The sequence below is a fragment of the Stenella coeruleoalba genome (genome assembly GCF_951394435.1).
Source record: "Stenella coeruleoalba genome assembly, chromosome: 11".
Classification (NCBI taxonomy): Eukaryota; Metazoa; Chordata; class Mammalia; order Artiodactyla; family Delphinidae; genus Stenella; species Stenella coeruleoalba.
Window position 1 is genome coordinate 24,791,470 of NC_137157.1, and position 25,110 is coordinate 24,816,579.

The 25,110-nt window shown below is 35.9% G+C and overlaps 1 protein-coding gene across 2 annotated transcripts in view; it reads left to right on the plus strand.

The window, feature by feature from the left end:
- The window catches only part of CDK17 (cyclin dependent kinase 17), a 97,441-nt gene that overhangs the window by 56,870 nt on the left and 15,461 nt on the right, over positions 1–25,110 (plus strand). Inside the window, exons 3-10 of one of the 2 annotated variants that reach the window (XM_079937175.1) lie at positions 1,997–2,161; positions 6,478–6,611; positions 9,153–9,278; positions 19,691–19,747; positions 20,724–20,838; positions 21,845–21,939; positions 22,480–22,542; positions 24,800–24,923. In XM_079937175.1, coding sequence (XP_079793301.1) covers positions 1,997–2,161; positions 6,478–6,611; positions 9,153–9,278; positions 19,691–19,747; positions 20,724–20,838; positions 21,845–21,939; positions 22,480–22,542; positions 24,800–24,923 — 879 coding nt within the window. Of the gene's footprint in view, positions 1–1,996; positions 2,162–5,721; positions 5,824–6,477; positions 6,612–9,152; positions 9,279–19,690; positions 19,748–20,723; positions 20,839–21,844; positions 21,940–22,479; positions 22,543–24,799; positions 24,924–25,110 lie in introns of those variants that run through there. The other variant, XM_079937176.1, reaches the window with a different exon arrangement.

Below are 25,110 nucleotides of genomic sequence, written 5' to 3' on the forward strand. Positions count from 1 at the left end.
CTGAATCAGGAGGTCTGGGGGTGGGACCCAGAAATCTTGTGTTTTAACAAGTCTTTGAAGGTGATGCTGAAACATGCTAAAGTTTGAGGACCATTGCTCTAATAAGTCAAACTCTTTGCCACATGCTGACTTCTGCAGTAGCTTTTCCCTTTGTCTGGAATATCTTCTAACCCACCACTCACCCATCTTCCTATGACTGGCTCTTTCTTGCATTTATACTTATTTTGAAAATACCTCTACAGAGAGAACTTTTTTCAATATTCCAGTGTAAAATAACCACTCATTTATTTTCTACTATATCTCTCTATTTTAATCTTTTGCATATTACCTGTCATTATCTGATATTTTTCTTATTTATTAGTTTCTTATCTTTTTTCCCCTTAAGTAGTTTCTATAGTTTCAAAGAGTAGTACCTTGTTTGTTTTGTTTACTTCTTCATGCCCAGGGCCTGGAAGAGTGCTTGTCAAATGGTAAGCACACAATAAATATCCCCTGAATAATTGAATGTATTTATGATCTCTGTTTTTTGTTTTGTTTTGTTTTTTTGCAATATTCCCCAGTACTATAAAGCTATGTTTCCCAGGATAACTTCAGAGAGCAACTAAAACGAATGTCTCTAGGCAGAATATTTATATATTATGATTGCAGATATGAAATATTATAACCTAGAAAGAGAAGATGTTTCTTATAGTTCTAGCCTGTATCCCCGAGTGTTTGTAACTAATTTATATGTTCATGACAGATACCCTCTTCCCATTCATTGTTAAATCATTGTTTGTTTCGCTAGGCTTAGGTTAAGATCCCCAAATCTTTGATCAGCTAGCTATTGCCAAGGAATGTACAGGCATGGGACATGGACTGATGTTCTGCTTTACTAGTTATGCATTTCCCCTACCTCCAGTCTGGTGTTCTACCCAGAGTAGATGACCTAGGCCTTGTGTGATCCTTGAGGGCTCTTTTGCCCCATCCTCCTCCTCTCTGCTCCTTTTAGGCAGCCATTATTAGTCGAGGCGCAAGCCCAGTGGCCTTCTTGGCTCATTTTTCATAAGCCCATGCCATGGTCTGTCTTGTTCTGTGGATCTGAACCACCCGGTCCTGCCAGTTGTTCTCTGTGTCTGATAAATCTTTACATGTAGAGGAATCTCCTCATCAGGAAATAATCCTTACTCCTGATTATCAGCTACAAAAGAAGAGCCAGCTGCACGTTAGAGGAAAAGATACTCAGAGAAGCCCACTTCCTTTTAAAATTCCTGACTACTACCAGTAAAAACGTAATTCTAATACAGAAGACGGTGAGTCACAGAAGACTTCATGTCCTTAACAGTTACCAAAGCTCTTTGGAGGTGGAAAGGCGTCATGACATTCCCTATAAACATTATAAAACAGGATCTCCCCCATTTATAATTAAATAATTTTTAAGTATTTTTGTAATGTTTCTGCATGGTTATAGGCCGATGATTTTTTTTAAAAAACTCTTTATAGTAAAAAATTCCAATTTGGGGTAATAAATTTCAGAACTTCTATATTGATCTGTACTTAAGTACTTCTGTTTTATTTACTAACTTGACATATTTTTTGAATGTCTAGCAAGTAGGGATATAAGTTACTTCAGGCCAGGATCATGTCTTTTATATTCTACAGCATGCCTAATCATAAAGCCTATATGAGGCAGTCAGTAAACGTAGAATTATGGAAACAGTCTTGAGATGTATTAAATCAAAAATCTTTGGGCTATATTAGTAATTTTGTGATTGCTAACCAATTTTGACTATTAAAAATCGGTAATTAAGTTACTAGATCAATTCCAAATAATGAAGAATTTTCTGTATTTTTTCATAGAAATTATTTTAATTCTAGTACTTTATATACATAGCCAAAGAAATGAGGTTAAATGTAACGATCTCTATCATAATCTTTGTTTTGTTTTCTCTCTTGCTTTCTCAATCCTTCTCATGTGATCCTGGATGGAATGATTTTTGGATTCTCTGAACCACAGAGCCTATCGTGAAGAATGGCAGACCTCCAACTTCTCACAGTATGCATTCCTTCCTCCACCAGTACACAGGGTCCTTCAAGAAGCCTCCATTGCGGAGACCACATAGCGTTATTGGAGGAAGCCTTGGCTCCTTCATGGCAATGCCCAGAAATGGAAGCAGATTAGGTAATTTGTTTTTTTAAAAAATTTTCTGACTGTAGCTTATGTCCATAGCTAAGTTTTAGTTGTATGCAAGTCAGCCAGCCTTTATTATCTAGTTTTTTTGGTAAGGTAAAAATCAAGTTGAGAATAAGAGGGAGAGCAGAAAGATGGAAAGGTCTAGAGAGGCAGTAGTGCTGACACTACAGAGGAATAATATTTGAAAATCTGTCCACCAGGAAGAAAACAAAACCCTTAAGAGGTGGATGCAGGATTTCAAGATGAATAGCAGTTTGAGATGGTGCTTAATTTAGGGTCATACTTAGTAACTCCAGATTATCACCATTTGATAGCTTAGTGTAATAATTAGTACATATGATGATTACCTGAGTTGTTATTCTTACATCACTGTGTCATTTTAAATATCTAGGAAAAATATATATCTGCAAGTTTCTGTTTATTTCTCTGGTCTTTTTTGATGGTTTCTTATTTATTTATCATGTTTTGTTTTTAAATAATTTTAAGTATAATTATTTTATAGTCTTATGACATAATTATATTTACTGAAGTTCCTGAGGGTTTTATTCTGCTTCTTGCTTTATCTGCTTACTCTAGCCATAGTAGATTATTTTCTCATGTGTTTTGTTAATTTTAGGAGGATGAGCTTATTATCTACAGGGGGGTTTTGTCTGTGGCTTACACTGGTTCATGAGAGATGATGGTTAAAATTTTCAGAAATTTTGCAAGCTGATTGTTAAACATAGCTATTATTAAAATTTAAATTATATACACATACAATTAAGTAAACTAAATTAAAAACAAAGGTAATGAATACTCAAAAGTCATTATTTCCTAATTATTTTACTACACTTTACTGTTGTCTATGCTTTGGGGGTTATTTATTTCTATTACATCTGAATAGTCAAAATACTGTGTCATGGTGTGCCCATTTCCCAACTGCATGTTCAGTGATGCCATGTGGGTAGCTTGAGGTTGGCCATGAACAGAGTATTTACCCCACAGAAGTTGGAAAACACTTCAAATCAGGGCTTAATTTATTGTTCTCTTGATTGTCTAGACTAGGGGTTGGCAAATTTTTTCTGTAAAGGGCCAGGCAGTAAAAATTTTTGAGGTTTTGTGGGCCATATATGGTCTGTTGCATAATCTTCTTTTTAAAATAATTCTTGAAAGATGCCAAAACCATTTTTAGCTCAGGGCCATACAAAAACAGGTCACATATGCTGATCCTTGGTCTAAACTTAAGAAAGTGACGTTGAAAACGTTAGTAATGCAGATTAAATTTAAAAATGTGTTGTCTGTCTGTAGCTGTTGCATTGTGAATTACACAAAAATTGAGCCATTTGAGAAGTAAATATTCTTCAGTTACTTAGAAACTATTACCTGATTCAGGAAAGAAGTTGCTCATACCAGTGACAAATGAGTGAAGTCTTGACGTAAGCCTCCATCATTTCACTTTTGTCTTGTTGACGGAAATGAAAATACCAACTGGTATCCGTGTCGGAACTATACTTGGCTCGGTAATGACATGAGTTGTTTCTTGGTTGAGTCAGATGCTACTCAAGATTTTTGATCTGTGCTAGTCTGAGATTAATATGCTCCTTTGTAGTCCTCATGCAGAAGAGCAGATTTCTTTTTTAAGTCTGCCTTTTACTGAAGATGTAGCTCTTTGAGAGTCTCGTGCCTTTCTAAAGGAGCTCTCATTTGCAGGTGGGACACCCGAGGCTTCATCTTTTATCTCAGGTGGCTGCTAAATCCAAGCACATTCTTACCAAATAAAAAGCCCATCCCAAGAAAGTGACAGAATCAATTTTTGCATAACAACTTTGGACTTTCAGTTCTCTGTCTTTGCTTCCTAGGTATTAAACATATATTCATGCAAACTTAGCTATACATTATAAACTATATTTTTATTCAACATTTCCTTGAGGAAGGAAGATTTTTAAATTTTGCTGGAAGTGGAAGGCATGGTTAAATTATCTTTAACATTTTAAAAGTGTGGCAGTAAAGAATGCTTGGCCTCGGATGTATTAAATACCATTGGATTAGGAATTAGTCACCCAATAAATACATTGACTTTCACTGCCATGTTAATAAATATTTTTTGTTCAGATGGGATAAAATTTCTCCAGAAATCTCTGTGTCATTGAAGTATATTCTTTTTTTTTTTTTTTTTTTTGCGGTACGCGGGCCTCTCACTGTTGTGGCCTCTCCCGTTGCGGAGCACAGGCTCTGGACGCGCAGGCTCAGCAGCCGTGGCTCACGGGCTCAGCCGCTCCACGGCATGCGGGATCTTCCCGGACCGGAGCACGAACCCATGTCCCCTGCATCGGCAGGTGGACTCTCAACCACTGTGCCACCAGGGAAGCCCGATTGAAGTATATTCTTAAATTACATATTGGTTTATTAAAAACCATTATTACTATTTGCAGCTGCTTATCAGTGTGAAAAAGAATTTTCTTAATAATGTGTTATCAAGACAAAATACAGAAATGTATGAATTCTAAGACTGATTTGATGAGACCCTGGAGTTCAATTTTTTTGTTAATTTAAACAGTTCTTATATTTGTATAAGTAAATGTTAACTAAAAGCTCAAATTTATAATTATGAAATACTATTTTTATTTATTTTACATGTTGATATTTCATATAACATTTCATTTGAAAGAAAAGGTCCAGTTGTTTAGTCCATTCTTTGATTTTTTTTTAGTTAATATTTAATTCAGTAGAACATTTGTTGAGCCACCTACTAAGTATCATGAACTTTGTTCGGTTCTAGGAATAGAAAAGTGAATAAGCCAAATTCTTGCCCCAAGGATCTTATAACTTGGTATAAAACAACGTGAACCAAAAAATGCTCTTCAGTGCAGTAGGTGTGCTAGGTGTGGGTACAGTAGTCATCTGTGTCTGAGAGTAGAAAAGACTTCATGAGTGCTGATGACATATGTGCATAGTTTTGAAGAATGGGTTCACCAAATTGATAAAATGAAGAAAGGCATCTCTTACAGATAAGGAAAAAAAAAAAGCTTGTTAAAGCACTGCAGTGTGAAACAACATGATACTTTTGGGGGAGTGAATAATTCTGTGGAGAGGACTGGTGGCAAGAGATGTGTTTGAGATCTAGCATTTGTTTCTGGTGGGCTGTTCTAGATGAATTAGAGGATGATTGACCAATGCAAATTTATGAGCAGATACAGAAGTATACAAGTTTGTTTTTAATATTCCCAAATGGAATTAATCTCTCTCCCCTCTACTACCATTTATCTTTTTTTTTTTTTTTTGCCGTATGCGGCCTGTCACTGTTGTGGCCTCTCCCGCTCCGGACGCGCAGGCTCAGCAGCCATGTTTCACGGGCCCAGCCGCTGTGCGGCACACGAGATTTTCCCGCACCGGGGCACGAACCCATGTCCCCTGCATCGGCAGGCGGACTCTCAACCACTGTGCCACTAGGGAAGCCCCCCATTTATCTTTTATCCCTATTTAAAAAATATCATAATCCGGGCTTCCCTGGTGGCGCAGTGGTTGGGAGTCCGCCTGCCGGTGCAGGGGACGCGGGTTTGTGCCGCGGGGCGGCGTCCGGAGCCTGTGCTCTGCGGCGGGAGGGGCCGCAGCGGTGAGAGGCCCGCGTACCCAAAACAAAACAAAAGAAATATCATAATCCACCTTGTCATGTAAGTGTAATATGTTTTGGCCCCTAGTAGATTTTGTGGTACTTGCTTTGTAGTTATGATACAAAGTAGATACTCAGTGAATACTTTTTGAATTGTTTTTTAACACAGGGGGGTGGGAAGCTGCATTAGCAGCTGTAAAACAGTTTTTAAAAAGAATATTCAAAGAACCATTTCATTTGGCTATAGACCCAATACCCATTATTTCATGGAAAGAATACTAAACTAAATAAAAGACCAGGTTTCTATTTTAGGTCTGCCTTTAAGCTCTGTGACCTTTGAAAGTCATTTAACCTTTCAAGGTGTCAGTTTCCAGATCTGGAAAATAAGAGAATTGACTAAAATAATCCTCAAGTGTTATTTTCAGTCTCTAATTTTAATATTCAACTCTTGGTAATAACTTGAATGTTAGTTTTTTAAAATAGCTTTTCATAATCTGAGAGCATAAAAGGATTTATACTACTGTTTTAGGACATTTGTTCTAAGTGTGCAGTTTTTATTAACTGCACACCTATGGTACCCAGAATGTAAAAGCCTTCTTATGCTATGATTTTTATGTGTTGGCTGTCTACATCTTACCTGTGGTGATAATACATTGATATAGTAGAATTTAATACATCTTTTCTAAGATAAATAATGTTTCATTTTCTGATACAGATATTGTTCATGAAAATCTAAAAATGGGATCAGATGGTGAGAGTGACCAAGCTTCTGGGACATCATCTGATGAAGTCCAGTCACCTACGGGTGTTTGTCTTAGAAATCGTATACATAGACGGATCTCAATGGAGGTACCATTTAAAAAATACAAATATGCCTGTGTTTGTGTGTATAAATATATATGTATAAATATGCATATATATGTGTGTGTGTATATATATATATACATATATATATGTGTGTGTGTGTCAAACAGAATAAATGCCTATTTGAAAATGTTGATTAGGGCAGTGACCACCTGTAAGAAAGTTGTTTCTTTGCATTAGCAAAAACTAGTCTGTGAATATTATTTTTTTCTAATTACTATACCAAGGCAAGTATACATTAATTATACTTAAACATTCTGCAAAATACTATGTAGGGTCTCTGTAAGGGATGTGGATTTTCAAAAGTTTCAGAAATCCAGGATGATACATTAGGAAAGTCTTCTTTGTAGAAACAAACAAAAAAATATATATATATATTTTTTGGTACGCGGGCCTCTCACTGTTGTGGCCTCTCCCGTTGTGGAGCACAGGCTCCGGATGCTCAGGCTCAGCGGCCATGGCTCACGGGCCCAGCTGCTCTGCGGCATGTGGGATCTTCCCAGACTGGGGCACGAACCCGTGTCCCCTGCATCAGCAAGCGGACTCTCAACCACTGTGTCACCAGGGAAGCCCTGTAGAAAATATTTTAATTATATTTTTGAGATTCATCTAGATACTACAAATTTTATAAATATTTTATTTCAGATTTCAAAAAGTATGCATAAAATAAGCACCAGCTTTTTTTTCTTTATAAATATGGATATCACTTCCTTTATGGTTTTTATACCTACTGATCTCTAGCACATATAAGTTATTTCTCCATGTAAAAGGATGAAGAGCTCATTTCCTTTTCTTTGTCAATGTTATGTATAACCTTGAGGACAGAAGTTGATTATGAATATTATTTCCATATATATTGTAGATTAAAATAATTTTCTCCAAAAAATTGAACATGTTTTAAAATAAGAATATTGTTATTTTTTGAGTGCTATTGAGTTAATGATGATTAGGGTATTTATCCTATTGGTTGATTGTATTTTCACTGATCAAAGATTGCTTCTGAATCAGTTACAGAAAACAATATCAGTTTCTAAATGGTAAAAATAGCATTTTCAACTACTGAAATCAACTTGATATCTGTTCATATCACTGTATAAATTATATCACAGTAGTAATAAAAGGGCTTCGCTGGTGGCGCAGTGTTTCAGAATCTGCCTGCCAGTGCAGGGGACACGGGTTCGAGCCCTGGTCAGGGAGGATCCACATGCCGCGGAGCAACTAAGCCCGTGTGCCACAACTACTGAGCCTGCGCTCTAGAGCCCATGCTCTAGAGCCTGTGAGCCACAACTGCCAAGCCCGCGTGCCACAACTACTGAAGCCTGTGCACCTAGAACCTGTGCTCCACAATAAGAGAAGCCATGGCAATGAGAAGCCCACGCACCGCAATGAAGAGTAGCCCCCACTCACCGCAACTAGAGAAAGACTGTGCGCAGCAACAGACCCAACGCAGCCAAAAATAAATAAATAAATTTATTTTAAAAAATAGTAATAAAAATAATAATTATTTTTCTTCACCATATATGTGATTTTCTTTATCATATGTTTAAAAATTTTATTTAATATTAGGATCTATATCTGGATTTTCTCATTCTTCCATTGAGCTGTATATTTTTTTTTCCCCAAAGAGACACACTCTTGGTTTTGTTTTTTTAATTGTATAACTTAGTATCTGGAAAGACTTCTTTCTTAACACCCACGCACCCCCACATATATACTTATTTGAGAATGTTTCTGGATGTTTTCTATTTATTCTTCTAGATAAATTATAAACATTTTGTTTCATTCCAAGAATAATGCCTGTGATTTGTTTAGGGTTATGTAAAATATAAAACTAATATGGGAGGATTATCATCATTTTATTTCTCTTATCATTTGAGAACATGATACAAATCTATACTTAAGCCATATCTCTCTCAATAAATATGTATACAATTCCTATACATCTCAACTTTGTTTCGTGGTTTGGTTACTATTTTGAACAGTAGGGATTTATTTTTAAAGGATTTATGTTTCTTGGAGTGATAATATAGGCAAGATCTCTTTTTATGTTTCTCGCAGTTCACATAATACAGTGAAATAGAAATGCCTTTTACTTCTTCCCATTGGCATAGCAATAATAAAATATTTCAACTGTCTCACTGTGTTGCATGCAAAATCATACAATATCCACTTGGTTATTTAAACCAATCGCATTTTGTGGTAGACTTTGCCTATTCTTACTATGGTATAATAATGTCAAAATTATTTCCATGTTGAATTTATCAGTGAAGGGACTCAAATAACTGGGTTGTAGAATACCATTTCTGTTAAACTATATTGTATACTTTTGCTTACAGTAAATAAATACATTGGCATTCAGTATATTATATATAATTAATGTAGGTAACTTTACAATTGCAATAAAACTTTATAGTTATTGATCACTAAGAAATAATATGTTAGAGCCCATGAATCCAAAAGTAAAATGCCCTTGTCTTTTCTGTTTGTGGTTACCTACAAATATCTTTTTTTCCTGCTTTTTTAAAGGATTTAAATAAGCGGTTATCGCTGCCTGCAGATATCAGAATACCTGATGGATATCTTGAAAAGTTGCAGATAAACAGTCCACCATTTGATCAACCAATGAGCCGAAGGTCTCGGAGAGCTTCTTTAGTAAGTTTTTAAGTCTACTATACCTGCACCATCAGATCTGGTTGTTTGATTTTCTGGGTATAAACATTTTATATTAATTTTTATATTTAATTGTTGAATAGCTAAAGTTTATTATGTTGCTTTCTGGATTTTGTCATTTTCCCTTCCTAAGGGTTTAACGATATTATATTGGAATAGAATTTAAGGTATATTTTATTTTTTGGTAAATTTTACTGATACATGCTAGATGTACAGAATATGTACTAGATATACAGAAAAGTACATAAGCCATAATTGTATAGCTCCATGAATTTTTGTAAAGTTAACATACCTGTGTAACAAGTACCCAGATAAATGAAATTCCAAAAATCCCAGAAAACCTGTCCTGCCACTTCTTTGTTCACTTTCTATCCTCACTTCCTTAACTTTAGCCATTATCCCTGCCTTCCAAGGCCAAAGATTAGTTTTACGTATGTTTCCCACTTTTTTTTTTCCTAGAAAGTGGCAATGTTTCTAAATTTCCACACACATCCACACCTACAGGGTTTTTTTGTTTTATTTATCTATCTATCTATCTATCTATCTATTTATTTATTTTTGGCTGTGTTGGGTCTTTGTTTCTGTGCGAGGACTTTCTCCAGTTACGGCAAGTGGGGGCCACTCTTCATCACGGTGTGCGGGCCTCTCACTATCGCGGCCACTCTTGTTGCGGAGCACAGGCTCCAGACGCGCAGGCTTAGTAGTTGTGGCTCACGGGCCTAGTTGCTCCACGGCATGTGGGATCCTTCCAGGCCAGGGCTCGAACCCGTGTCCCCTGCATTGGCAGGCAGATTCTCAACCACTGCACCACCAGGGAAGCCCTTTCCCACTGTTTTGATTATATTATGTTTATAGTGTTTTAATATCAGGAAAGACTTCTTTATTCTCATTTACATACACATTCTTATTTATTTAAAAAATGCATTTGATATTCTTTTTCTGATTATTCTTAAACTTTTGAACTTTATGTAATTATGAATATACAAATTATTAAAATACATTTTATTGAAATATATAAAAATGTATATTTATACAAGTTTATATATATAGTATACAATAAATATCCTACCTATTATGTATGTATTATGTATGTACACATGTGTATCCTTTTGTGATTGACTTGTTCAGTGTTGTGCTTGTTTTTCATTTAGGTTATTGCATGTGGTTATGTAATTCATTTGTTCTTTTTGTTGCATGGTATTCCATTGTGTGAGTATGCTATATTTTATCCAGTCTTCTGCTGATGGATGTTTACATTTGAGTTTTCAGTTTTGGCTATGATCAAATATTGCTTCTATCACTATTCCTGTTCATGTGTTTCGGTTAACATATGTAAGCATTTCTGTTGGTTGCATATCTAGGAGTGGAATTGTTGGATCAGATTGTATGCATATATTCAGCTCTTCTAGGTATTGTCAAAATAGTTTCTGAAGTGATTATACCATTTTACACTGCCATCACCAGTATATGAGAGTTCTAGTTGCTCTCCATGCAGTTTTTTTTTAAATAAATTTATTTATTTATTCATTTTTGGCTACGTTGGGTCTTTGTTGCTGTGCACAGGCTTTCTCTAGTTGTGGCGAGTGGGGGCTACTCTTTGTTGCAGTGCACGGGCTTCTCGTTGCGGAGCACGGGCTCTAGGCACGCGGGCTTCAGTAGTTGTGGCACGTGGGCTCAGTAGTTGTGGCTCGAGGGCTCTAGAGCACAGGCTCGGTGCACAGGCTTAGGCATGTGAGATCTTCCTGGACCAGGGATTGAACCCGTGTCCCCTGCATTGGCAGGTGGATTCTTAACCACTGCATCACCAGGGAAGCCCCTCTCCATTAGATTTTCTGATATTGTTTCTTCTTTTTAAAAAAATTTTTTTTTAACTTTTCTGGTGAGTGTATAGTGCTGTCTCATTGTGGTTTTTTTTTTTTCATTTTCCTGATGCCTTAAGTTGAACACCTTTCTAATATTTATTGGCCATTTAGATATTCTCTTCTTTGAATTAAGTGTTCAAGTCTGTTATCTCTTTACTCTTGGACTTTCTGCCTTTTTCTTATTGGTTTGTTAGGAATTCTTTGTACATTTTGTATAAAGGACCTTTGTCAGTTACATGTCTTGCAGATGTCTTCTCCCAATCTGTAGCAGTTGACCCAGCACTGCTAATTAAAAAAAATTTTTTTTTATATATATATATTTTTTATAAATTTGTTTATTTATTTTTGGCTGCGTTGGGTGTCCGTTGCTGTGCGCGGGCTTTTCACTAGTTGCGGTGAGCGGGGGCCACTCTTCGTTGTGGTGCGCAACCTTCTCATTGCAGTGGCCTCTCATGTTGCGGAGCACGGGCTCTAGGCACGTGGGCCTCAGTAGTTGTGGCTTGCGGGCTCTAGAGTACAGGCTCAGTAGTTGTGGCTTGCGGGCTCTAGAGTACAGGCTCAGTAGTTGTGGTGCACGGGCTTCGTTGCTCCATGGCATGTGGGATCTTCCCAGACCAGGGCTCAAACCCGTGTGTCCTGCATTGGCAGGCAGATTCTCAACCACTGCGGCACCAGGGAAGCCCAGCACTGCTTATTGAAAGGATAGCTTTCCCCATTGCAGTGTCACCTTTGACATAAATTGAGATGATTGTGTATGTGAGGATCTGTTTTGGATGACTTTAGTTCTATGGTAGAAGTATATATAAAGTGCTATGAGACAATTACAGAGACAGCAAGTAAAATGTCTTTGAACATCACAGGCTTATAGTGCTTAAGCTGGCTCTAGAAGGATCGGTAGTTATTTGACATTCACCATTATACAACAAGGTTAAAGTGTAATACCAACTTGACTTTGGTATAGGTTATGATCATCATAATTTTGCATCACTGCTTAGGACATTTTTATTCAAGTAACTTTGTCATTTAATTACCAGCTTGCAAGTATTCTTTGGTTATCAATTTTTATTAAAGATCGATACTTAAGTTTTGGAGTTAGTAAATATTTCAGATTGGGACTAAAGGTATGGTTTAATCACCGAAGCTATCATCTAAGACCTGTCTTTTTCAGTGTACATGAAATTAAGGAAAACAGTGCCCTCTAATGAATGTTAAGTGACTGGAGTTTTTATTGTGTTGAGTGTTCCTACCTACCTCCCTTGCTTTTTGATCTGAAATGGCTTATAGATTTCAGATTAATCATGCCAGCTCTGTTCTGGGTTTCTACTGATTCATCCTTTTCATTATCTATCTACCTTACTAAAGCCATGGTTTCTTTGAAGTATATTAGAAAATTATTCTTCAATACCCTAGGTTTATATGTGAAGGGGAAGGATTAGGGAATGCATGGAAAGGAGATGGGAAAAGAAAAATATTCTTCACATTTGTTAGAGCTCATGTTTCCATGGATGATATACTCTTTATCTAAAAAAAATATGTTTTACAAGACAAAATATAAAATTTTGTCTTTCTAAAAGGATAAAACGTTGTTTTTTTGTTTTCAATAGCAGTATATTATAAGTAGGGTAGTAAAAATAAAATAAATCCTTTGTTTGAGTAGGAAATAAGAAACCAGTCAGAGAGTTCATTTCTGGTAGAGAAAGACATAAAATAGGGCTGATTGGTTCTTCTATGAATTTATGATCATCAGCCTCAGTTGGATTCTCAGTATCACTTGGCTGCCCTATTGTATTTCTCTGGTTAATTCTTCCCCTCTCTAAGCAGATGACCTCTCCCACTACATGACAAAGAAGAGAGAAGCCACTAACCAGAAACCCTCTCATTTTCTGAATTACACTAATTCTTCTCTTTCCTTTCTTCAATATTGAGGAATTGTCCTTCTTCCTATCCCATCTCCTCAGGATGCTTAGAGTATTTGTTATTCCTATACACTCATGTATAGTCAGTCTCCCTCTCTTGCTGAATCCTTTCTATTGACTTTTTATTTAAATAAGTTTTTTTATTTTAGAGTAGTTATAGATTTACAGAAAAATTTAAAAGATCATATAGAGAGTTCCCATATACCACATACTCAGTTACCCCTGTTATTAACATTTTACATTAGTTTAGTACATTTTTCACAACTAAGGAAACCAATATTGGTTCATTACTATTAACTAAACTCTGTACTTTGTTCAAATTTCCCTAGTTTTCCACTAATATCTTTTTTTTCCCAGGATCCCATCCAGAACACATTACATTTAGTCATTCTATCTCATATTAAAGATATTGGTTATTAGATTGGTGAAGTGTTATTTAATATTCATTTATAGTTGATAAGAAATGGAATATTCTGACTCTTAACATACTGAGTTAAACATTAGACTGGTGGGAAAGCCCATAGGCAGATAGTGATTTGTTAGAGCATTGTTGCACTTACAGTGATGGCATGCCCCGTGGAAGTTTTCTGAGAGTGTTAAGTGCAGCTTTAGTAGACTAAGTCTGTGCATGAAAGTTTGTCTCATTTTATTGAAGTTTAAGTTATACACATTTTAAGAATCTGCCTCTTCCTAAACAATGAGTTTTGGATTCCTCATTCATGACTTTACCAATATATATCATATGTAGTCCTTGTTTCTAAGAATAGATGAGAAAATAGGGTATCAAGTCCTGATGTCTCTCAGAAATAATAAATATATTATGTGGTGTGGAAGTGAGGTTCAAAGTCCACCCACAACTTAATTTACCTTTGGCATATTATGGTCAGGGTTAAGGTGGTAGTATGATGATGATGACAGCACATTTTTGCAAGACAAATGATCAAGTAGAATAGAGATTCTCAGTCTCTTTTCTGCCCCCCACATATCTAAGAACACATTTCTGTCAGTAACAGTAACTCGGTAAATCTCACAAGGAGGGAAATGGGTGTTTGAAAAATCTCCCTTTGCCCCCAGTGTTTCTTATATACACATTCACTTTTAGAATGGCATCTATAGAACTTTTGCATGTATTTCAGTTGTTTTGAAACTCAATTAGAACTGCATTGCCAGCATGTTAATACATCTTTATAACTTTGATAGAGTGATTATATTGCCAGAGCCAAAGTAATCAAGAAATACCCCATAATACTCGATGCTACTTACAAGTTACCCTGAATTATAGGAATCTGGCTATTATAAATTATATTTTTGTTTAATTTTCATGTGCTTATGGTACAAGAGCTGATTGAACAGGAATTTGCTTGGTTTTCCAAAAAGCCAAGTATTCTCTTAGAGCAATGAATATGAGAAAAAAATTATCTTTGTTTGGAAAGCAGAATTAAGGAAATGTTTATGTTGTATTAAAATGCAAAGCTTACTGTTCCATTCCTTTAGCTGTTATTTCTGTTTATATGAGACTTTAAAAATATTCTAAAGTAATCTAGGATGGAACTCAGTCTAGATTGTGAACTTATGAAAGCAGGAATCATATCTGTCTTCTTCACTATATCCCCAGTACCTAGTATTGTGCTTGGTAAATATTGAATAAATGAGCTTTGTCCTTTGTCCTCTGAATAATTTCCGTAGGAGAGCGTGTCAACAAGCTAGTCATTATATCTATTGTTAATCTTGTCATGTTCAGCAGATAAAAATGCAAGCAAAATTTTCTAGAAATTCCATATAAAGATTCAGTAAGTAATATTTGGATGTAATAAATCCTAAAGGTTGGGAATCATTAAAATGTTGTGAGGTGGGTACACTTACTCTGAATTGGGTTGTGGCAGATAATTCCAGTATTTACCTTCTTTTTAAAAAGCAGACTTTCAGCATATATTAATGATCTCACTAAGTTTCATTCTTTGAAGAGTGACTCTTTGTAGTGTTAATTTTTGATGCATGTCTTACAGTTTATTCTTTATATACTTCATATGATACAGTAAATCTCTACAACATTTTTATCTTTATAATCTTGAATTTATAGTTCATTTATACACTCTTTAAAGCAAATCTCAGCATTTTTGTCATAGTCACCATTGGACCAAAGTGTACTTGATCTTTTAAGGGCATGCTAGTATTTATTCACTTAAGGTAAAAGAATGAATAAGAAAATTTCCCAACTCCTGATAAGAAAAAGTTCCCAGGAATTCCCTGGTGGTCCAGTGGTTAGGACTCTGTGCTTTCACTGCTGAGGGCACAGGTTCAATTCCTGGTCAGGGAACTAAGATCCCACAAGCCACGCAACGTAGCCAAAAAATAAACAAAAAAGTTCCTAGCTTGTAGTTATATGTTTCTATGTGCTTCTTATTGTTACAGATAATGACATTTTTATTATATTTTTGGGGGGGATGTTTATTATTTTGTTCTTACTAGTTTCCATTTATTCTTTAAATATAGTTCTTTTTTCCTTCATAAAGAAATGTGATATAAGACTTAAAATTCATGGCAGAATAGTTCCATGTTTGTGAATTTAATCACCTGAATTCTAGAGGTAGGTATAAGAAAATAAACATATTCTATCATAGTTTGTGTGACCTTGGTAATTAACCTTTTTTTAAGTGTTAAGATAATATGTAAATAGACTATAAAAACATGCAGGGCTTCCCTGGTGGCGCAGTGGTTGAGAGGCCACCTGCCGATGCAGGAGACACGGGTTCGTGCCCCGGTCTGGGAAGATCCCACATGCCACGGAGCGGCTGGGCCCATGAGCCATGGCCGCTCAGCCTGCGCATCCGGAGCCTGTGCTCCGTAACGGGAGAGGCCACAACAGTGAGAGGCCCACATACTGCAAAAAAAAAAAAAAAAAAGGTGTCCCCAGAAAAACATGCAAAGTCAAAAGGTTATTCAGAATCAGGTTCTCATGCACCAGATGGTGGGCTATTTGCCACATTTTCCATATTAAAATAAAAAACTCCATTTGTATTTAGCAGATGTTGTCTAGTGTAGTTTTACCTTATCATTCTGTATAATTATTGATAATAGAAAGCAAGGACTTAATATCTGTGAGTCATATATAAGATAGTACATGGGTGGATGGTGCATGATGGTTCCAAAATCTCACTTTTTTAATTTTTTTTTTTTTTTTTTTTTTTTTTTTTTTTTTGCGGTATGCGGGGCTCTCACTGTTGTGGCCTCTCGCGTTGCGGAGCACAGGCTCCGGACGCGCAGGCTCAGCGGCCGTGGCTCACGGGCCCAGCCGCTCCGCGGCATGTGGGATATTCCCGGACTCGGGCACGAACCCGCGTCCCCTGCATTGGCAGGCGGACTCTCAACCACTGTGCCACCAGGGAAGCCCTAATTAATTGTTTTTTAAAAAATACCATATATAGAGAAAAGTCTTTAAGAGTGCAGAAAGAAGCAATTTTTCAGTCATTCAGTAATACTGCCTGTGACCACAGTTTTCATTAGTTTTCCAAAATTGAATTAAGTACTATTAGATATGCAGTTTTCCTCATGACTTTTATTTTATTTTATTTTTAATTTATTTATTTAATTTATTTATTTTAGGCTGTGTTGTATCTTCATTGCTGTACATGGGCTTTCTCTATTTGGGGTGATCTGAGGGCTACTCTTTGTTGCAGTATGTGTGCTTTTTATTGCAGTGGCTTCTCATTGTGGAGCACAGGCTCTAGGCACGCAGGCTTCAGTAGTTGTGGCACGAGGGCTCAGTAGAGTGCAGCCTCAGTAGTTGTGGCGCACGGGCTTAGTTACTCTGCAGCCTGTGGAATCTTCCCGGACCAGGGCTCGAACCTGTGTCCCCTGCATTGGCAGGCGGATTCTTAACCACTGCACCACCAGGGAAGTCCCTGCATGGCTTTTAAATGGATACATATCCTTGTAACAAAAGGATAGAAACAGTTCCTTTGAGAGGCCTCTGCTACTTCCGGCCATTCAGGTTGGGGCAGTTTATCCTTTTGTTCCAAGTGGTGAGAGATGTTAAGTCAAATATTAATTGTCAAGTATCATTTTTATTTTATTCAACACCTCCAGAAAAAATTGTGTATAACCTCCAGAATTTGACTAAAACATAGTATTTAATGATCCAGCCTTATTTATACACCTTTGAGAGCTGAGGTTATATATAAAAGAACATTATTCCCTTCACTGGCTATTTATTTAAGGGCATTAGTATCACTCTAAAGTGAGAAGTGAATTTTTAGATTATTATTGCCTTTTGCACTATCTACAAAGGGTTACTAGAAAGCAGTTTAAGAAAATTCTTACTCTTCTCCTCTGTTTAACTTTTCCCCCCCCCCCGATTTCTGCTCTCAATCCCTAAATTTTTATCACTTTGTTTTTTCTTTTTTTCCTAAATCTTTTGTGTTAGGGTTTTTTGTTCTGTTTGTTTTTAGTTTTTAAATACTGGGTTTCCATTACATATTTGAGTATTCCATCTATCTCATTTATTGACTCCATAGAAAGTAGTCAAACAATCTCAAGGTTTAAAAGCAATGGCTTTAAGAACTCACTTTTAAACCCCTTTTTTGGGGATGGAGGGGACTGATTTAGGTTTATATTGCTTCTTCTGTGTTAGCCATTTCCTGATTCATAATAGAGTATGACTTGCAGTTGTCTTTTTTGTTATATTTTGGTGGGAAAACCTGAAATAAATAGTATTTTGTTTTTTGCAGGCCTTCCTAGGGAACACAAAGATTGGTGAAGGAAAATATGTAGGAAAATTATTTATTTTGCAGTGTTGTTAAAAAGAAAATCATGTAGTTACCTTTTATAAAATTCTTTAGTATCTTAAAATGCCTGTGGTATCTTAAAATTTCAGGATCTTAAAATAGGACAAAATTTTTTCATAGCAGAATTTTTTCTAATTAATTTATAGTGGAGTATAGTTGCTTTCCAATGTTGTGTTACTTTCTACTGCACAGCAGAATGAATCAGCCATACATATACGTATATTCCCCTCCCTTTTGGATTTCCCTCCCATTTAGGACACCACAGTGCATTAAGTAGAGTTCCCTGTGCTATACAGTATGGTCCCCTCACTTGTCTATTTTATACATTGTATCAGTAGTGTATATGTATCAATCCTAATCTCATTTCTTCCCACCCTACCCCTTTCCCCCTTGGTATCCATACATTTGTTCTCTACGTCTCTGTCTCTGTTTCTGCTTTGCAAATAAGGTAATCTATACCATTTTTCTAGATTCCACATATATGCATTGATATATATTTGTTTTTCTCTTTTTTATTTTTATACAACAGGTTCTTATTAGTTATCTATTTTATACATATTAGTGTATATATGTCAATTCCAATTTCCCAATTCATCACCCACCCCTGGCCCCCTTTCCCCTCTTGGTGTCCATACGGTGTTCTCTACATCTGAGTCTCTATTTCTGCCTTGCAAACCGGTTCATCTGTACCATTTTTCTAGATTCCACATATATGCGTTAATATATGATATTTGTTTTTCTCTTTCTGACTTATTTCACTCTGTATGACACTCTCTAGGTCCATCCACATCTCTACAAATGACCTAGTTTTGTTCCTTTTTACGGCTGAGTAATATTCCATTGTGTATATATGTACCACATCTTCTTTACCCATTCCTCTGTTGATGGACATTTAGGTTGCTTCCATGTCCTGACTATTGTAAATAGTGCCACTGTGAACATCGTGGTATGTGTATCATTTTGAATTACGGTTTTCTCTGGGTATATGCCCAGTAGCTGGATCATATGGTAATTCTATCTTTAGTTTTTTAAGGAACCTCCATACTGTTTTCCATAGTGGCTGTATCAATTTACATTCCCACCAACAGTGCAAGAGGGTTCCCTTTTCTCCACACCCTCTCCAGCATTTATTGTTTGTAGATGTTTTGATGATGCCCATTCTGATCAGTGTTAGGTGATAGATACCTCATTGTAGTTTTGATAATAGCAGAATGTTTTTTGTTTGTTTGTTTTTATTTATTTTTGGCTGTGTTGGGTCTTTGTTGCTGTGTGCAGGCTTTCTCTAGTTGTGGGAGTGGGGGCTACTCTTCGTTGTGGTGCGTGGGCTTCTCACTGTGGTAGCTTCTCTTGTTGCGGAGCATGGGCTCTAGGTAGCTTCTCTTGTTGCGGAGCACGGGCTTCAGTAGCTGCAGCATGCGGGCTCAGTAGTTGTGGCTTGTGTGCTCTAGAGCACAGGCTCAGTAGTTGTGGCACACAGGCTTAGTTGCTCTGTGGCATGTGGGGTCTTCCCTGACCAGGGATCGAGCCTGTGTCTCCTGCATTGGCAGGTGGATTCTTAACCACTGTGCCACTAGGGAAGTCCCTATAGCAGACTGTTACTCGATCTATGTAAAAGATGGGTTGACAACTTTAATTGTGAACTTTGATAGTTTTGAACCTTTGAATATTCCAGTTTTTAAAATTTATTTTAAAATTTGACAGATGTTCAACAATTTAATTATAATCAGATTTTTCTATTCCAAGACACTCCTCAGAGCAGGAGAGTTTCAGAAATTGAGGCAGTGATGAATTGAAATTTTAAGAATACTAAATTTATAATTGTTTGCTTTCAGTCAGAAATTGGGTTTGGAAAAATGGAAACCTACATCAAATTGGAAAAGCTTGGAGAGGTAAGTTAATACTTATTTCAAACATGTAAGGTGCATTTTTTTCTTGTTCATCATCTAAAAGATTATATCTTGTTCTGAAAAAGCAACAGAATGTTAAAAGGAAAATACCTTTAATTCTTGATATCATCCCATCCGTGTGAGAAGAAATGAGTTTTTTTAATAGCCTTATAACCTGATATTGAAGCATAAAATATTGTGCTTTCTTGGTAACAAAATAGACATTTATTTGTTAGTTAGCTTCCTGGTATTCTTTGTGCAATCATGTGGGAAATTGCATGTGTTCAAACTTGTGAAAAATCAAAATACTATCTTTAAGGTTAAAGACACATCTCATTAAAGGTTAAGGAAATTCTTGACCCATAAGACCTTGGTTTTCTTGAAGTTGCTACTAGTACTGACTAATTTTGAAATGGTCTACCTCCCAGAGTGAGAAAGTGAGAAGAAAATAATAGAATTAGTTACTAGGGAGGCCTTAAGGGAGTTTGAGAACTATCCTGGAAATGATAGAAGAAATCTATAGAATATATTTGTTTTTTAAAGGAGAGCTCTAGCATACAAAGATTCTGAAAAGTCTGAAAACGGGTAAAGTTTCATAATATGTTAGTTAAATTTTCAGTTTTCACTTACTGTGCTTAATCTCCACATACCATTGCAGTTAAAGTACCTTTGATTCCAAATCTATTGATTCAGTTATTAATCTAATACGAAGCACAAAAAGTAAATTAAATATTCTCCCTATGTTTTCATACCTTTGAAGCACTCTGTAGGGTTGTAAGAGTAAGGAAGCTGTGTGTATGGAACTGAAAGTCCTTTTAGCTATAGGAAAACCAAGATTAATCATGGTGGGGTTTTCCTTGCAAGATAGAATTTAACACATGCTTAGAAATTAGAAATTTAGTTAGGGCTCTTTATTGTGTAGATGATATAGATAGACTCATGATATTTTTGATGTGTCTTTCAAAAATATATTTTGTAGGGTACATATGCAACAGTATATAAAGGAAGAAGTAAATTGACAGAGAATTTGGTGGCATTGAAAGAGATCCGGTTGGAACATGAAGAAGGTGCACCCTGCACAGCAATAAGAGAAGGTATAATTTGTACTTTTGTGAGCAGAATGTATTATGAAATTTATATAGAATATTTTAAAACCAAAGCTATGTAATAAGAGTTCATTTTTTGTAAGCACAAGGAGCTCAGATATAGAAATAGTACATGACTGGAAAATATATGCCACTACAGCTTACGGCATCTCATTGAGGAGAAAGAATACAGTAAAACAAGGCCCTGGGGGGAGGGGGGGAAGCAATAGCTAAAGCTGAAAGATTTAATAAAAGGAATTAGATATATTATTGTACTGCTTATAATGAAGTACTATGAAGTCATTAAAGATTGTTGTCACAGACAAATATTTGACATTGGGAAATGTTATATATTGGTGCATGGGGGAAAGCTAACTATAAATAGTATATACAGGATGTAAATATATTTATATAATGGTATGATTTTTTTAAAAAAGATTATCCAGAAAATAGTTTGAGGCAACTGACAAGCAATTTGAAGGAAAAAAAGGTACCTTGGACTTTATGTCTAAATTAATCCTAGAAGTCTCAATAAGTTAACATTTGAGAAAAAAAGATGTCATGGAGAGTATTAATGTAATATTGATAATTTTTTTTTTTTTTTGCGGTATGCGGGCCTCTTACTGTTGTGGCCTCTCCCGCTGTGGAGCACAGGCTCTGGACGTGCAGGTCCAGCGGCCATGGCTCACGGGCCCAGCCGCTCCGCGGCATGTGGGATCTTCCCAGACCGGGGCACGAACCCGCGTCCCCTGCATCGGCAGGCGGACTCTCAACCACTGCGCCACCAGGGAAGCCCTGAGGATAATTTAAGAATTAAAAATATCAAACCCAGAACCATAAAAGAAAAGAAAAAAATTGATTCTATTAAAATTTCTACTACAAATTCCTTTGGTGGATTATTGTTTTAAATTTAAGAGACTCCTAAACTCAATCATTCATATGTTAAACTTAGGATTTTTTTTAAAAAGACTGGCTACCACAGATTAAGTAATTGGCTTTCTTTTTTGTTTTGCAGTTTCACTATTAAAGGATCTAAAACATGCAAATATAGTAACGCTACATGACATTGTTCACACAGATAAATCTTTGACTCTGGTCTTTGAGTATCTGGTAAGCATTTACTAAATGATAAAACATAGCAAATTGGATTTTTTAACAGCCCCGGGGACATTATTGTTATTAGTATTTAATTAAATTATGTGTGGTGCATTCAGTATCTTTCCTCAAAAAACAACTTATTTTTCTGAAAAAGAATATGTATATATATATGTATTTATAGCTGAATCACTTTGCTTTACACCAGACACTAACACAACATTGTAAATCAACTATACTTCAATTAAAATAAATTTTTTTTTTTTTGTGGTACACGGGCCTCTCACTGTTGTGGCCTCTCCCATTGCGGAGCACAGGCTCCGGACGCGCAGGCTCAGCGGCCATGGCTCACGGGCCTAGCCTTTCCGCAGCATGTGGGATCTTCCCGGACCAGGGCATGAACCTGTGTCCCCTGCATCGGCAAGCAGACTCTCAACCACTGCGCCACCAGGGAAGCCCCCCCCCAGATTTTTTTTTAAACTAAACACTATTAAGTAAATCAGTCATGCCTTCTCAAAACTATGTATCACGTAGTAAAGTGCTGTATTTTTTCAGGATAAAGATCTAAAACAGTACATGGATGACTGTGGAAACATCATGAGTATGCACAATGTTAAGGTATGCTTTAGTGTGTCATTTTAAATTTTATTTAAAGTACAGACAAACACTTAAGCATAGATGAACTACATTACATATGAAATATGCTTCAGAATTTTCTGTTAGGCATTTTAAATAGGTTATTGTCCTCTGAACATATTTACTCAGAACTTCTGTTTACTACACTATAGTATTTCTTAGAATCAGACCTTTTTATAGAACTACTTCATTTAAAAAGTTTTAAAAAGTACTTTTGAGGAGTTTGAGGATTTTGAGCACGAGCTACCCTTGCTCCTTGCTTGGCTCTGCAATAAACCTTTCTCTGCTCCAAAAAAAAACAAAAATAAAAACTTTTGACAATGTCCTTTCACATTATAACATTGATTCTCTTAGATATATGTAGAATACATTTATAGGTATATTCTGCTTAAAAAGAAAATGACATGCCTATTATATCAAAATCCAAATGTTTAAGATCAATGAAAATGATTAGTGCATTCTGCAAAGGGCTTCCTTTATATGGCAAACTCCCCTAAAGTATTTAGAATGGTATTTAATTATAAAACAACTTTTCAGGGTACTAATCTAATGAGTAAGGCCAGGAACCTGCATAGGTATTATGAATACTAGACTGGAAATACCATTCTGTACTGTCAGGAGGAAAAGTAACATAATTACATATTTTCTTATGTGAAAAATATCTAAAGATGCAAGTAATGCTAGAAAAGTTTGGTATAATAGTCCCAGATGAAACCCAAGAGTAAAAGTAAAATCAAATGAAAACCTTTGATACAGTTGTGTTCTTTCAGTAGGTTTCTTTGACCTGATATACTCCAAATATAGCAAAGATTTATTTATCCAAACATAGTCAACAGTTTGTGAGAAACTGTTCTGGAAGTAGGCTGTCCCAGCTGTATTTTTGAGACAGTTCCAATTCTGTAGGTAGTAACTTTAAACTTATATACTTTTAAGTTAAGTTTGGTATAAAGGAGAGCCAGTTTCTTTTAGTAAAAGACAGTTCAAAACACATGGGTAACACATTGCTAAGAATTTTAGAATAGGGCTTTAAGTCTCTTTCCATATATTTTCTATGAGAATTGTTTTCATCATATTTCACATTTTGTTTTGCAAGGTGTACTGAATCTCATTTGTGTTTATTTTTGTTTGTGGCTTTTATGTTGTTTTTCCTGCTTTCATATTAGCAGTAATTTGGAAAGAAAATTGTCCTTAATCATCATAATTTGACAAAGATTTGAGAAGTTTGTATGTCTTAAGCCAGGTTTACATTCCTGGCTTAAGTTGTAGAGTATTTTAGTCTGTGTTTAACTAGCCCCTTATATTTTTTCAAACATAGAAAGTAACGGAAATATTTGGAAATAGTAATTTAAGAGTTTTCAAAACACATGAATATGTAGAGTGTAGAAACTGCTAATTAGATTTTCTTCAGGCCCATTGTTCACCTGCTGCCTTGGCTTATTCTTGAAGTTCTAATGCTATTTTTCACCTTCAAGATAACCAGGGGTACAATCCTGAATCCTCTTCTTTGTTAACCACAAAGAATCAGAGACCTCCTGTGTTTCATATTCTTTTTTCCACCAAAATCCACAACAAAAAGTCTCCCATTAGCCTTATAGGAATTGGTTTTCTCAAAGAGCCATTCAGAGCTCTACAGTGCCAATTCCCTTTTCTGAATCATAGCAGATTTTGAAGGCTGAGTAGGAGGTGCTGAAAGTAAAGTACCCAGAAGGTGGGTGATAGAAGCTGGTTTAGGTTATTTTAGGTTATTTTTATAGCACATAATTTGCCAGAGCTATGCAACACCATTCTGTTTGACATCTCAGAATGTTCATAAAACCACCAATTCCATTGCCTTATTTTAAAGACGTTGCCCCACATTAGTTTTTTTGGGGGGGAGTAGGGTGGGGTAATGGTAGAAGGTTGTTTGTTTTGCCAGAATTTCATAATTAAACTGTAAGCCTAATTAGTAGGCCTGTAAATTTATGAGGTACATTTATTTAAAGTCATTTTCAGTAACAAGTGAACTATTGCTACTAAGACAAAGTTTCATTTCGCTTTGTTCACTCTAAAAAAATACGTAGATGGTTCAAATAGAACAGTAAATTGTAAAATTCAGACAACAGGTATGTAAGGAAAAGGATGTGGTTCCTTTTTTTTTTTCTCTTACTGTTCTAGGCCAGTTGCTTTTCTGTTTACCATAACTTATACCAAAGTATATCTTATTATCTGTAAGACTAATTTCTATTTTTTGTTTCCGTAGCTGTTTTTATACCAAATTCTACGTGGTTTGGCATATTGCCACAGAAGAAAGGTGTTACACCGAGACTTAAAACCACAGAACCTCCTCATTAATGAAAAAGGAGAATTAAAGCTAGCAGATTTTGGTATGGAATGTATGAGATATTTATAAATAGTTCCAGGTGTTTAAGTTTAAAAGAACAACCATTGACACTGCATGATTGCTTTTATGTGGGTTTGGAAGTGTTCTCTGTAGCTCATGGAATAAAATATTTGAAAATTTTGGTGGTGAGTTATATTAGTGAATGCTAGAAGGCATTGGTTCTCAGGTAT